Source organism: Manis javanica, chromosome 3 (genome assembly GCF_040802235.1).
Source record: "Manis javanica isolate MJ-LG chromosome 3, MJ_LKY, whole genome shotgun sequence".
Lineage (NCBI taxonomy): Eukaryota > Metazoa > Chordata > Mammalia > Pholidota > Manidae > Manis > Manis javanica.
In genome coordinates this window covers 1,549,099-1,564,956 of record NC_133158.1, presented here as the reverse complement: position 1 = coordinate 1,564,956, position 15,858 = coordinate 1,549,099, and the positions used below count along the sequence as shown (strand labels likewise).

The 15,858-nt window shown below is 44.6% G+C and overlaps 1 protein-coding gene across 5 annotated transcripts in view; it reads left to right on the top strand.

Moving 5' to 3' along the window:
- The window catches only part of IP6K1 (inositol hexakisphosphate kinase 1), a 57,170-nt gene that overhangs the window by 28,972 nt on the left and 12,340 nt on the right, over positions 1–15,858 (top strand). For 2 of the 5 annotated variants that reach the window (XM_073230596.1, XM_036994447.2), the window contains one exon: positions 13,451–13,798. The exons of 1 other annotated variant lie outside the window; for it this stretch is intronic. In XM_073230596.1, coding sequence (XP_073086697.1) covers positions 13,576–13,798 — 223 coding nt within the window. In that variant the 5' untranslated portion in view covers positions 13,451–13,575. Of the gene's footprint in view, positions 1–1,777; positions 1,909–13,450; positions 13,799–15,858 lie in introns of all 5 variants that reach the window. 2 more of the 5 variants (XM_036994449.2, XM_036994448.2) reach the window with 2 other exon arrangements.

Sequence of the window (15,858 nt, the reverse complement as noted above, 5' to 3'; positions counted from 1 at the left end):
TAAAAAAAAAAAGAACTCGTCCCCCCATAAACATCTGTCACATACTTGCCCCGGTGCACATACACATCCATTACGTACATCGTATGTGTACGTACTTGCATTCATGTATTCAGCTGCTTTTATTGTGTGGCTACCATGTGCCAGACACTGCTCCAGGCATTTAGGATTTAGTGAACAAAACAGAGCCTTTCTTTCATGGAACTGACATCATAATAAAAATAATAAACAATAGACATTGTCAGTAAATGAAATAAATATATAACATGTCAGAAGGAGTAAGTGCCATGAAACAAAGGGCAGATTGAGGGGGTGGGGCACAGGGTCTGCAGTTTGAACTTGGGGAGGGGAGAGGAAGCCTTGTTGAAAGGAGACAGGGGAGCGGAGACTGTTGGAGGAGGTGAGGGAGTCAGCCAGGTGGAATATGGGGTAGGAACGGTCCAGGCAGAGGCATGGCTGCTGCAGAGACTTCGGTGTGGGAGGATGCCTGTGTGTCTGGCCCGTGTGGCTGGAGAGCAGTAATGAGCAGTGGCGAGGGGCAGTTGGGTCAGAGAGAACGGGGGTGAGGAGCGGTGGGAGGCTCCTCCGGGCTGTGGTGGGGAGTTGGGCTTTTACTCTGGGTGAGATAGGAGCCATCGCAGGGTTTTAAACAGAGAAGCTGCATGCTCGACTCTCAGTGTAAGAGCCCCTGTGGCTGCTGTGATGAGAGTGGACTGTGGGAAGGCCAGGACAGAAGCAGGGTGCCCGCCAGGAAGCAAGGGGTGTTGGTGATCATGCCCGGGCGCTGGCAGCAGGCAGGGGTGAAAAGCTGTTGGACGGAGATCTGGTCGGAAGATAGTAGGATTGTGACCCAGGATTTGAGAGGAGGAATCAGGGATGCCAGGTTTCTGGGGTGAGCTGCTATAGCAGTGGATGTGGGGTGGGGAAGGCTCAGAAAGAGCTTTTTTGCAGGGAGGGATAACGAGCTCTGTTTTGACTGTGGTAAATTTAGACTTCTTGGAGTGAATAGGCAGTTGGATATGTGAGTTTGGTGTTCAGGAGAGTGGACCGAACTGTGAGTGTAACTGGACAAAACTCAACTGAGGACTGAGCCCCGGGACTCCAGTGTTGGGAGGGTGGGAAGAAGAAGGCCATTAAAGAAGACGGAGCAACAGGAAGACGAGGGCCTGGGGCGCTTGAAGGCCAAGGGCAGGAACTAGATCAGGGAGGCCCGGTGCTTTCCCCGCTCCCGGGGCGCGGCGGACTCACAGCCCGCCGGGGAGGTGCTGCTGGTGTGCTTTTCTGCCGTTCAGCCATGTTCTGGCATCAGGATTCAGTGCTATAAGGCATTTTTTAAATGAAGTATAAATTCAGAACAACACATATACTTAACACATAGATTTTTAAATAGTAACATTTTACCACATTTGTTTCAGACTTTTTAAAAAGAAATAAAAAATTAGAGCTGAAGTTCTCTTTTCTTCCCAGATACCAGTCCGCCCTTGCCTTCCCTCGTGTTGGCGCACGTGCTTCCATTCTGTGTCATTGTTCTTGTCGACACCTGCACGTGTTCACTGATTCACGCGCATTATACTGTTTTCTGCTTTAAAAATGTACAACAATGGCATCATACTAGAAATACCATTTCTGAACTTGCCTTTTCCAGTTTGTCTTGAAGCCATTCTTGTTGACACGCGTAGGGCATTCACGGTATCGTGCATCCTGTGAGCGTGCCCGTTTGTGTGTCTGTCCCCGAGGTGACTTAGGTGGTGGAGGCAGTTCCCCATGTTTTCTGTTCCAGCAGCGCTGCAGGGAGCACCCTGGGACCTCCTGCTGCCTCCAGCCGCCAGCTGGTGGAGGGCGCGCAGCCTCGGCTTCGTGTTGTCATCAGCAGAACAGGAGAGCAGACACTTCCTGGCTGGCCAGTGCTTGGTATATTCACAGTTTTTATTTCTTGCCCACCTCAGGCTTCCTCTTTTAATTTACCTTTCCCTGATACTTGTGAATGAGGCATCTTTTCACATATTTATTAGCCATTTGAGCCTCTTCTTTCTTCCATTTTTCCCCCTTTTCTTTAATGGATTTCTTCATACGTGGTTTACTAACTTTTTTTTCTAATGTAAACATTGCAAAACCATCTCCCAGTCTGTCTGCCCTTTACCCTCCCTCATGTTCTCTTACACAGGTTGGGGTGGCAGGTCGGTGGGCATGAGGGATCTTTGGAGTGATAGAAGTATTTTTAAATTGGATTGCTGCGATTGTATGACTGCAAATTTACTAAAAGTCATTGCATTGTACACTTAAGTGAATTATGATATGTAAATTATACTTTAATAAAAGCTGTTAAAAAATTTTAATGTCTTACTCAACATTTCCCATTGTGGTTTGTGCATTTTATGTCTTATGGAATTTTCCCTAATTTATTGTCAAAAGGCATTTAAATTTTTTCTAATTACCTTCAAGTTTTATTTTGCATATTTAGGCCTTAATATGTTGGGAATTCTTATTTTTTAAGTATTGTTGGAGGGATAGAATTTTATCTGTATGTAGATTGTTATTTTAGCCCCTTTTATGACATGGCCATCTTTTTCCAGTTGATTAAATGGAAATTTAAATACTGCTTCAGTCACAGATAACACCTCCATGTCAGTGGTGTCTTTTCCCAGGATCCTTTCTGGTTGATCTCTTTGCCTCTCTTTGCAGAGTATCACACACTATCTTGATGGCTGTGACTCTGCTGCCAGGGAGGGCCAGCCACCCCTCGCCGCTCGCTGGCCTTGCGGTCTGGCCGCAGGGTGCAGCTTTTAGTCTCTCCTGTGCACATTCATTTATCCAAGGACTTGTCAAGTTCCTCAGGAAACTTGAGATTTTGATGGAAATTGCATTGCATTTCAATACAGAGCTTTCCCTCTCAGGAATACAGTATGTTTATGTACTCTTTGAGGTCCTTTAATAAAGTTTTATCATTGATCTGGCATAATTTATATTTTTGTGTTTTTGTTTTTTAGTTTTTTTGTTGTCTTTTTGGTCTGGCATAGGTACTTTTCTGTCTTGGTTGCTGTTGTGAATGGTGTAGTCCTCATTTTCTGATTACTTTTTGCTGGCTTGGGGAGGAATGCTATGAATTTTTCTCCTTGTTATTAAACTCTAACAGCAAAGGCCAGGAATTTGCATGCATAGCTGCTCAGTGTTCATAGCATTCACCTGTGTCCCCTCCTCCTCGGTGCCCCTTCTCAATTGGTATTTTCCCAGAGTGACTGCTGTTTTCTCCATTATTGTTTTGGATTTAATGTCAGTAGAATCCTATTACGTGGTCTCTTCAGTGCCTAGACTCTTGCTGCACCACACCTGTGCTGTGTGGCAGCAGCTGCTTTTTTTCTATTTCTGTGTAATATTCCCATGTATGAATACACCACAGTTTATCCATTTACTTTTTTTTTTACAGAATTAAATATCTCATTTACTAATTTACAAACTATAATAAAACCTGAAAGTCATCTCACCTCACCAACAGCTTTTGAAAAAGGAAAACAAGTTAATATACAAATTTCAGCAATATTGGAAACTTTATTTTACTTCAATAGACACAGTTCATTTTAGAGTTCAATTGTATGTTCATGGCGTAGTTACTATAACCAGAAAGTCAGCCTAACTATCTCTGCAGTGTGAATTCATATTCACGTGTTGCTGCTCAGCAGTGAAAAAGAATTAACTTAAGAATCTCACTTTCTTTTTAGAAAGGCTGCAGGGTCCTTTCCATTTTATGCAGTTCAATGTGGAGCCAGAGTATTTTAAAGCAAACAAAGGAGAAACACACTGAGACCCCTATACTGGGGCACACAGACTCACAGGCGGGGCCGTGGGGCCCCTGGCCTCTGGCTGAGTGATGCATCCGTAAGCTGACAAAGTTTTGACCATTTAATGGAAACTTGCAGTGGTCCAGAATAATCGATTCAGACAAAACTACACTGTGTGCACTCTGAACGTGGACTGCCGGGGTGCGGGGAGAGGACCGCTGCTGCCTGTTGCCTTGGCCCCTCTGACTGCAGCCCCCACCTTCGCAGAGGACATCTGTGTGCTGCTCCTTTTCCTCGGGAGTCAAACCTCTGCTCTGCCTGTCAGGGTGGTGACAGTGGGAACCACATGCAGCTGTCAATGACAGTCCGACCAGCCAAGGCTGGCCTGTGGTTATAAGGTGTGTAATTTGGCTTATAAGACAAAAAAGGACTAAAACCGCATCTTGTATTTAGAGTGTTGGAGTCACCTACTGGATCGTATAATTTTAGTCACAATGTAATTTTCAAAACCCAAAGCTTAATCTTGTCCACGGTATTTTTTAGCAGAATGAAGCCTAGCTTAGTGCTGTTACCCTCCCCGCCTCCCCTCTGCCACCCTGATTCGGACGTTAATGCAAACAACCCAATAAAAACAGACATGGTGATCGGAACTCAGTGCCCTGTCTACTGTAATGCGTACATATTAGATCATCCATTTTCATTTTCAAGATTATAGTCGTTAGAGAAGAGCTTTACTAGAAAATACTGAAATGTATCAGGCTTCCCCAGTGGGAATTTTCCTATTTTAAAACATTTTAAAGTAAAATAATTTTTTGATCCAATATACACAACGCTATACACTATTCCATAGATACGTACAAGAGCCTTCTCACAAAAACAGGATCTCTACCAAGTCATCACAGAAATGCTGGAGTCTCGTCAGAGAAGGAGCAGGTGCTTGGGGGGCAGAGCTCAGGCGCCGAGGAGCTCTGCTGCGCCAACTGCCCCGCCCCTGTTCCTGGGGTGAAACCTCTGTGCGAGGTGATGGTGTCAGGAGGCGGTGCGGGCTCTCTAGCGTGTTCTGACAGGACGCACTGCCCGGGGGCACAGGCCTGACGGGCAGAGGGCACGCCCCCTCCTCACCGGTTTACATCATGATTGCTCACTTGCTCCTGTGTAGGAAGAGCCCCAGCATGGCTGGTGACCATGTCGCACTGCGTGATCAGAATACCGTGGTGACCGTGGTCCTCCTGGCCACTGAGCAGCTCAGAGGGCTGAAGGCAGAGGTGCGATGAAAAGCCACAGAGCCTCTGGCCACGACGGCCAGGCGTGGGAGTGCCGGGGCTTTACCTGACTGGGAGGTGCAGTTGTGCCCTGGCTCACAGGGCGACTCAGTTGCGATGGTGTCTTCTAGGGGCTTCCTGACGCTTCCGTTCTGGGGTGGGGTTGGGCATCACTTTCCCTCAGGTGCTTCCCGGGAGACCAGCGCATGGTTGGGGGCCAGGAGCTTCTGTGTTGGGAGTGGGGGTCAGGTGCGGAGTGCTCAGCAGGGGCCGCTGGTGATCGGACTGCTGTCCAGGGGCTTAGGGAGGTTCCTTGGACACTGATTCTTGCCAGAGAGTTTGAAAATGTTGCCTTTGTAAAGAACCTGTCCCACAGAAATGTGGGGAACTGATACCTGGCTCTTGATTGGCCATTTGCTGCTCTTCTCCTTGTTCAGCTTGGCAACAACTCCAGGAAATGGCTCTAGCCTTTCCCTTTTTTTTTCCTAGTCTCTTAGTATGGTTTTAAGACTGTTAGGAAGAAACTGCCAAATGAGAAATGGCAGTTGTGCTTCAGGATCAAAGAACATTTTGGGAACTAAGGGGGAATTTCTTTCTCTGTGTTAACTGCAAAGCAAAGTGATTTTTACAGGGGGGATAAAAGTGCACATCCAGGTGTTTTTGAGTAGATAAACTTGTGAGGTCTTTATAACATGCATATCATTGTTTGTAAGTTTTTTCTCCCCTGAATAAGCTCTGTGATACTTGGAAAGGACAATGTGTAGCTCTTTTTTTAAATAGAAGTATTTTTATCAGTCCAGTCTAAATATCATTGTTACTATGGTCACAGCCCAAAGATTTTGTTGTAGTGCTATACTTGAGCAGTGGGAATTTCAGAGAGTGGGTTTATAGGAACCTCCACTGTATTGCACAGCAAACGGAGAGCCTTGGCTTATGGCCACCGAGGGGAAAGAGTACCATTTACAAAGTTTCCCTCAGGGAAACCTTTGGAGTCACTTAAAAAACAAAATGTAACATACTGGTGTGGGTTTGTTTTTTTTCTTTTTTTGTCTTAACTTAACCCCTGGCAGTGAAACCAGACTCCCCTCATGATTTCAGTTATCTGACATTATTTTTGATATTTTGTTGCTTTTAAAGAATTCACAAGTTTTTCTTTCTGCTAGTAGTTCATTAATTTCCGTCTAGAAAAGACTGAAGAAGCTGTTGTCCTCTTGAATGGCATAAACTACTTGAAATGAGGTTAGTGTATTTGCAGGGGACAGTTTGCAAAATTTTTGAGGATCAGTTACATTCTGGAAAGTGGGATTCGACCCCATTATACTGAGATGCAGCTGTGAAGCAGTGATCAGTAAGGCCCTAAAGTGGCAAGAGCGTTTAGCTCCTTTTAAGGTCTGCCTCTTGTTGGGTCATGGGAGAATCGGCGCTAAGCTAACCGTTTGAGTAGTTGGACAGGTTCACCCCTACTTAGGAGAGAATGAATTTTCCGTTTGTCAGGTTCTTTTTTAGTGTCTTGATGCCAGTCCTGTGGACCAGGTGTAATTCAGATTCTCAGCCTGGAGAGCCCTTTAAAGATCACGGAGCTACATTTCTCTCCATGGGGCTTGGGGAGAGTGTGGCCTTTGCCTTCAGCGAGGGCTTATTCTTCAGCTGTTGGGAGTGCCCTTCCTGTCGTCAGGAAGCCCTTACGAACCTCTTTTTGTGCAAAGTCTGTTTTAACTGGAGAGCTGGGGCTTTTGTTGCAACTAGTTCTGCCTTGACGTTTAGGAAGGTTTTGGCTACAAGTGACAGAAAACTGTAATGCGACTGGCTTAAAGCAGGGAAACTGATTTTTGTTACATCCGAAGATATCCAGGACTTTTCCTACAGGATCAGGGACCCTGTTTTTTTCTCTCTGTTCTGCATGCTCAACCTAATATCTCTTAAGGGTCACAAGGTAGCTGCCGTTGTCTCACATATATTTACAGAGAATAGCATCCTGAGGAAGGGAAGTGCATCTCTCTCTTGTTAAGAGTGGGGGTAACTTGTCCCAGAGAACCCTGGCCAGCTTCCCCTCATACCTCACTGGGCAGAAGAGGGTCACATGGCCTTTCCTAAATCAGCCATTCATATGAAGGGGTGCTGTTCCAGGTCCTTGAGGTACAAGGGAGATTGACATTCCCTTGAAGTTTGGCACATTCCCAACTGGGACTCTCAGCGTCCTAGTGGAGGACATCGTCACCTGTCCTCTCCAGTCCATAGTTCCACAGTGGGCTCAGTGGACAGCAGTCCTGGAGCAACCTCTGCTTTTTTTTTTTTTTAAATTAAGTTATCATTGGTACACAATCTTACGAAGGTTTCACAAGAACAACATTGTGGTTTCAGCATTCCCCTGTATTGTCAAGTCCCCCCATGTCCCATTGTAGCCACTGTCCATCAACATAGTAAGATGCTGTAGTCATTACTTGTCTTTTCTGTGCTGTAGTGCCTTCGCCGTGCTCCCCCTACATCATGCGTGCCAATCATGATGCCCTTTGATCCCCTTCTCCCTCCCTCCCCACCCACCCTCCCCTACCCCTCTCCTTGGTAACCCCTAGTCCCTTCTTAGAGTCTGTGAGTCTGCTGCTGTTTGGTTCTTCAATTTTGCTTTGTTACACTCCACAAATGAATGAAATCATTTGGTATTTGTCTTTTTCCACCTGGCTTATTTCACTGAGCATAATAGCCTCTAGCTGCATCCATGTTGTTGGAAATGGTAGGATTTGTTTTCTTTTAATGGCTGAGTAATATTCCATTGTGTATATGCACCACCTCTTCTTTATCTATTCATCTAGTGATGGACACTTAGGTTGCTTCCATTTCTTGGCTATTGTAAATAGTGCTGCGATACACATAGGGGTACATATGTCTTTTTGACTCAGGAGTCTTGTTTTTTTCTGGTAAGTTCCTAGGAGTGGAATTACTGGGTCAAATGGTATTTCCATTTTTAGTTTTTTGAAGAACCTCCATACTGATTTCCACAATGGCAACCTCTGCTTTTTATCAGATGGTCAGAACCGGCAGTTCCTGCTACCTCCAGGCCCTTCTCCTGCATCAGCGCACCGTGCAGCGCCAGCAGGGGACGCATCTTCATTTGCCCAGTGAGGAAGCCTGGTGTCAGGGACTCAGCCCCTGCTCCACAGAGCTTTAGGCAGTGTCCAGGCACTTCCACATTGTAGGGCCCAGGTTTATTTAAAAGGAAAAACAAAAAGTTACAGAAATGTGGTATATTTGACATGTTTACTTCTAAGAAAATATTTCAGGCTCACATAGTCCCATGACTTTATGTAGATATCATGTGGAAGCAAAATATCAGAAGTCTGTAGGTCTGTCTTTCAGTCATGTGAGACTGCAGAGGTCCCTGTCATGTCAGAGTCCAGGGATTGGCCTTTCCTTGACATTCCCCCGCCCAGCTCTTCTGGGGCACCTGGCACTGTCGGCCCTCTCCTTTCCCAGGCCCTTCTCCTTTCTGCACTCTGGGGTGCCTGGGGGTGACACAGGCAGTAGCCCATGGGAGTCCTGGGGCAGGACCTCTACAGTTGTCTCCACTTGCTGCCCTAGCCACTGCTATTACTAGATTCCTTTTATTTGTGTATTTTTGTACTTTTACTCAGTGTGGTCCTCTTCCTGGGATTATTTTATTTATTCCAGCAAACCCTTTTTGGGAGCACTTCGTGCCAAGGAGCTGTCTTGGACCCTGTATTGGAGATGAAGGAGAATGGTTTGGCAGGGTGACAGATGACAGTACAGTGCTATTCTGCATGACAGAGTTGGAGCCACAGGTGTGCACCCAGCTCAGGTCTGGAAGAGAATGGCATCTGAGAGAACTGGGGACCAGGAAGCTGCTTAATCCTGAAGCAGGACTAGAAAGTGGGTAGCTAAGCAAAAAACCATGTGTCCGAGTGGTGCTGGTCTGTTTGGGGGAATGAGATCAGAGAGTAATTTATTTCTGTTGACAGCAGTGAAACAGGACTTAGTGTCCTGGGCAACTTTGGGTTAAGAAAATCTTGCAGTTTACAGTGATATTACTGTATAGCCCGTTTTACCCATAATTTTGAGGTTCAGGGGAAGAAAGGGTTTGTCTTTTTTTTGGGGAGTTTTTTTTTTTGAGAGGGCATCTCTCATATTTATTGATCAAATGGTTGTTAACAACAATAAAATTCAGTATAGGGGGTCAGTGCTCAATGTACAATCATTAATCCGTCTCAAGTCTAACTCTCGTCAGTCTCCAATCTTCTGAAGCATAACCAACAAGTTCTTACATGGCGAACGAATTCTTACATAGTGAATAAATTCTTACATGGTGAACAGCACAAGGGCAGTCATCACAGAAACTTTCGGTTTTGATCACGCATTATGAACTATAAACAATCAGGTCAAATATGAATATTCGTTTAATTTTTGTACTTGATTTATATGTTGATCCCACATTTCTCCCTTTATTATTATTATTTTTATTTTTAATAAAATGCTGAAGTGGTAGGTAGATGCAAGATAAAGGTAGAAAACATAGTTTAGTGCTGTAAGAGGGCAAATGTAGATGATCAGGTGTGTGCCTATGGACTAAGTATTAATCCAGGCTAGACAAGGGCAGCAAAACATCCACGGATGCAGAAGATTTGTCTCAAAACAGGGGGGGTGAGGTTCTGAGCCTCACCTCTGTTGATCCCCAAATTCTCACCTGATGGCCCCCCTGCGACTGTGCCTGTCTTAGGTTGTTCCTCCCTTGAGGAATCTTACCCGTCTCTGGCTAACCAGTCATCTTCTGGGGCCATACAGGGAGATGTAAAGTTGGTAAGTGAGAGAGAAGCCATATTGTTTGAAAAGGTTAGCTTTTTACTTCTTTGCACATTTATGCCCTGTGGCTTCTATGCCCAGCACTTGTCTCGAGGTATCTTTACCACCTGGAGGAATTATGATACTCGGTAAATTCAGTATGAGGCACGAATTCTATTTAAGGGTTGTAATTAGGAAGGAAGAAGAAAAGCTATAGATGTAGCATATGAAGGAAACATGGGAGGATTGATTATTTCTTTGACATATCTTCTTGTAGAGTACCTTAAGTATGTATAGGTTTTAAACTACTAACTAATTTGCAAACACATATTAACATAATAGGAATACGGTGACATAAACAAAGCAAATCTATAATTACCAGCCATCTCCAGTGAAGCCAAGAAAACCATTTAGGCACCCTAGGCATTTGTGAAAATTTGTCTATGATATGATGGATATTGTCCAACTGTACTTGAACAATCAGACAAATTAAAGCAGCCCATTTCTGGGATCTGCTCACATCCCATATGTTCTTTTAACCGTAGATAGTCTATAGTCATGAGATTTTGGAGCGCTACACCTTGCACCCCTCCCAACTCCTGGTTGAGTTCCAACAGTACAGATCCAGTCAAATTCGTTGTCTCACTGTATGCACATGCCAGCCTAGACATCTCCCTCCTCCTTCTTATGGCAAGTCCAGGAGACGGTGGGCTGGATGCAGCCACAACCGCAGCATCGTCCGGATCCCTGTGGAGGCTTTTTGATGATCATCCCCCGGCACGAGTCCTCCAGAGAGTGCTGATGCCGGAAGCTCCTCCTCATATCGTATCTTAGTTCATTTTCTGGGTATCCAATCTAGGCCTTGATCTTCTGCATAGAAACAAACAGACCCTTTGAAGGGTTTGTCTTTTGAAGGTAAAACCACATTCCTGCTCTACAAATACTGTATTTTTCTTTTTTTAGTCTTGATCTTTCAAATGTAGGCTTGCCTACTAAATTCCTAATTTTAAAAATATAATCAGTATTAAGTTGCCCACTACTTGCTTTCTTGAGAGAAAATTGAAGGAGGATATTGAAGTAGAAAGAACTTTTCCTTGTCCCGCTGGTCGGTAGAGTCAGAAGGGAAGCCCTGTGGTATCGGATGTCGTCGTAAGTTGATGGCGATGGCCGTAAATCTAAAGTAGAAGAAATCTGGAGCCTGAATTCCTTCGAGAAAAGCAAGACCTTTTTATGATTCTACAACTCAACAAGAATGGTTTCTCTTACTGGTCTGAAAAGTTACCCGAAAAGTTAGGAATCTATTGTGACCTGACTTCTCAGGCAAAAAAAACGCTTCCTTTGAGTCCTGGCAAGACCCTCGCCGGCACTGGAGGGCAGGATGGCTCGCGCTGCCTTTGGTTTGTTTCCTGAGCTCTAATGTTTGAATGTGAAGTAAACAGGAATAGTAGCCTTCCTGATGGCTGTAAATTACTGTAACTCTAAAATCAAATTCTTTGGCAAACTTCAAAGGGATCTGAGCAGTAGGGAAGGAAGAGAATGTGGGCTTCTGTGCATAAAAAGATGGATGGAGGAGCCCAAAGTTGCATCATTCAGCAGAAATATACCAGCTGCCTCTAATGCGCCAGGCAGTTCCCTGTTGGGGGCTCAGAGTGGAATCTGTTCACCCTCAAAGCAAGTGTTCTGTGAGCTCCAGGAGAGCTGTGGCCTGCAGGTATTTCTGTTTAATTGAAGTATAGTTGATGTACAATATTATGTTGGTTTCAGGTATACAATGTAGTGACAATTGTATACATTACAAAATACTCACCATGAGTGTATTACCATCTGTCAGTATCCACAGATACTACCATTTGACTACATTCCCTATGCTATACTTTGATCCCTTTGACTAATTTATAATCGGCATTTTGCACATCTTTATCGCCTTCACCTATTTCACCCATCCCCTGCCCCCCTCCTCTTGGCAACCACTAGTCTGTTCTCTGTGTTTATGAGTCTATTTCTGTTTTATTTGTTGTTTAGATTCCACATATAAGTAAAATTCTCTTATTTCACTTGTATTATACCCGTTAGGTCCATCCATGTTGTTGCAAATGACAAGATTTCCTTCTTTTTTATGGCTTGGATTCCATTGTGTATATGTCCCACATCTTCTTTATCCACTCATCCATCAGGGACACTTAGGTTGCTTCCGTATCTTCACTGTTGTAGATAATGCTGCAGTATATATAGGGGTGCATATATCTTTTCAAAGTAGTGACTTTGTTACCTTTGGGTAAGTTTTTAGAAGTGGAGTTACTGTGTCGCATGGTATTTCTATTTTTAGTTTTTTTAGAAACCTCTATACTGCTTTCCACAGCGGCTGCTCAAGTTGACATTCCCACGAGCAGTGTAGGAGGGCTCCCTTTTCTGCACATCCTCACCAGCACTTATTATTTCTTCTCTCTTGGATAGCGGCCATTCTGACTGGAGTGCAGTGGTATCTCACTGTGGCTTTGATTTGCATTTCCCTAGTGATGTGGACTAGTGATGTGGCGCATCTTTTCATGTGCCTGTTGACTGTGTGTATGTTTTCTTTGGAGAAATGTCTAATCAGGCCCTCCACCCATTTTTAAACAGGATTATTATCTTTTTGGTATTGAGTTGTGTGAGTTTTTATATATTTTGTATATGAGCCCTTGTGAGATGTGTCATGTGTAGCTGTGTTCTCCCATTCAGTAGGCTGCCTTTTTGTTTTGTTGGTAGTGTCCTTTGCTGTACAGAAGCTTTTTAGTTGGATGTCATCCCACATGTTTATTTTTGCTTTTATTTCCCTTGCCTGGGGAGACTTGTCCAGAAAAAATTACTAATGCCACTGTCCAAGAGTGTACTGCATGTATTTTCTTCTAGGAGTTTTATGGTTTCAGATCTTACTTTTATTTGGGTCTGTAATACATTTTTGAGTTTATTTTGTGTATGGTGTGAGACAGTGGTCCAGTTTCATTCTTTTGCATGTAGCTGTCCAGTTTTCCCAGCACCAGTTGTTGAAGAGGCTGTCTTTTTCCCATTATATATTCATGGCTCCTTTATCATGTATTAATTGACCATATATGTGTGGGTTTATATCTGGGCTCTCTGTTCTGTTCCATTGATCCATGGGTCTGTTCTTGTGCCAGTACCACACTGTTTTGATTACTGTAGCTTTGTAGTATAGTTTGAAATCAGGGAATGTGAAAACTCCAACTTTGTCCTTTTTCAAGATTGCTTTGGCTATTTGGGGTCTTTTGTGGTTCCATTCAAAGTTTAGAATATTTGCTCTAGTTCTCTGAAAAATGCCATTGATATTTTGATAGGGATTATTGTGAATCTGGAGATTGTTTTGTGTAGTATGGCCATTTAAACAATATTAATTCTTTCTATCCAGCTGGAAGAAAGGGAAATTAGGAAAACAATCCTATTTACAGTTGCAGGACATTCTATTTACAGGAAATAATAGAATACCTAGGAATTAACTTACCAATGAGGTGAAAGACCTGTACTCTGGAAACTATAAGACATCCATGAAAGAAATGGAACACCACACCAGTGGAAAGATGTATGCTTGCCAGGTGTTTGATTCTCTTTTCTTCTCTCTTTCCCATTAAGTAAGAGGAATAAGCTGAACAGACACCCGCTGTTGGCTTTTGACTTGCCAAGGCCTGTACCCACGCTCCTCTCGCAGCCCATGTGCTGCATCCTCTGCCCTCAGCGTGCAGCTGGCCCCCAACGCAATGTGTGTTTGTCAAACCATGGAAGTGGGGCAGCATGGCAAGAACGCCAGCCGGGCCACAGACCGGGGAGTCCTCCTGGAGCCCTTCATCCACCAGGTGGGTGGGCACAGCAGCATGATGCGCTACGACGACCACACCGTGTGCAAGCCCCTCATCGCCCGGGAGCAGCGCTTCTACGAGTCCCTCCCTCCTGAGATGAAGGAGTTCACCCCCGAATACAAAGGTCAGTCATCGCCCGGTTTGGGGAGAACAGCACCCCGGGGCTTTTAGGCCCGCAGCTCAGGTGTCCTTGTTCTGTCGGCCGTGTGATGGGATTCTAGGTCTCTGCTGTCTCAGAGCGGCTGAGTCACTTTGTAAAGCAAGATCGAGGCTGGAAGCATCCACGATGCCTTTAGGGCTTGAGAGTTGAGCTCAGCAGGGGGTCACCCAGAGGAGAGTCACCCATGGGAGCCCCTCGGTGAAGAGCGTGCTGCTGCCAGCTGCCCTGTCTGCTCGGAGCGGCTAGGAGAGGGGGTGCCGTTCTCTGGTTCCAGAGGGGAGAACTGGGCGCTGCCCAGCTAAAGGGGTGAGGAGGCTGGCAGGGAAGCCCCATGGGGCCTCTGCCTGGGTGCCAGGCAGGGAGCTGATGGTGAGGGATGGACAGGACAGGGGCTTGGTGGTTCTCGACCTTTGAAGGAAAAATAATGTTTTAAAATGTGACTAAACTTGATAGAATAGAACCCCATGGCTACAGAATTGAATCACTTAATTTTTTTTTTTGGTATCATCAATCTACAATTACACGAGGAACATTATGTTTATGTTTACTAGACTCCCCCCTTCACCAAGTCCCCCCCACAAACCCCATTACAGTCACTGTCCATCAGCGTAGTAAGATGCTGTAGAGAATCACTTAATTTTGAAATCTGACTTGTGTCACTCTATTCATAGTTTCTATGATTACCCATCATGTGTGAGTTACATTTTTTGTGTTTTTTTCTTTTTGACTTTTGAAGCTGTATGAATTCAGTCATGTTTACTTCATCCTTTACTTAGGGAATACTTCATTTAGAAAAACCAATCCATGTCAGTATTGGCTTTTGTTTACTTAACTTTTTTTTATTGTGGTAAACATACATAAAATCGACTTTTTTTAAATGTGCAATTCAGTGGCATGAAGTGCACTCACAGTGTGGTGTACCACTAGCACAGTCTGTTTCCAGAGCTTTTTCTTCACCTCAGACAGAAGCTCCACACCCACTAAGTAATAACTCCCTGTTTCTCCCTCACCCAAATCCCTTGTAACCTCTACTGTACTTTCTGTCTCTACAGATTGTGGGTATTTCATAGAAGTGGAATCATGTCATTTTTGCCCTTTTGTGTCTCGCGTATTTCACTTAGCATAGTGTTCTCAAGGTTCCCCCGTGTTGTAGCACATATCAGAACTTAATTCCTATTTAGGGCAGGAGTTCTTCCATGGTCAGGTAAGTGTAGAGCGCCTTCTGTTAGTCTGTTCCTCTGTTGATGGACCCTGGGCCCTGGGCTGTGCCCATGTTTTAGCTATAGTGAATCATGCTTCTGTGAATATTAGCTTCCCAGTCTGTCTGGGTCCCTGTTTTCAAGTCTTTGTGTGGAACTGCTGGGTCATATAGTCATTCTGTGTTTAACTTTTAGAGGAACCGACAGACCGTTCTGTAGCAGCCAGACCGTTTGACATGCTTACCAGCAATGCTGCTGTTTGTCCACATCCTTGCCAACATTTATTCTCTTTCTTTCTTAGTTTATTACCGTAGCTGCCCTCGTGGGTGTGAAGCGGTATCTGGATGTGATGTGGGTTTGCATTTCCCTGTTGGCTAATGATGATGATATGCTATTGACTTTGCGTATTTTCTCTGGAAAAACATCTCTTCAAGTCCATTTTGCAATTTTGAATTGGTTGGTTTGTTTGCTGTTGTTTTCTACAGGCTATATATATATTTTTACCACAGTTTTTAAATGTAACTTAAAAGTGTACTTTATAAAAGTAACAAAATCTCCACCTGAGTATAATCTCTGCTGTTTAAACCAGTCTTACAAATACCAGGAAAATTAGGGCCCATTTGTGTCAAATGAACGATTGCCTTTCACTTGCTCCCCACACTCTACCTGAGCAACGGGGGAGCCTTCAGGGTCGGAGCATTGTTTTCTCAGCTGGTGGTGGGCCGCCCGGCCGGCCCGTTGATTCCCAGGTGCGACGGACTTTTGGGAGGAGTGTCTTCCTGCCCCACCCACAGGATAGCTGTGTCCCCTGAGCAGGTTCCGCTG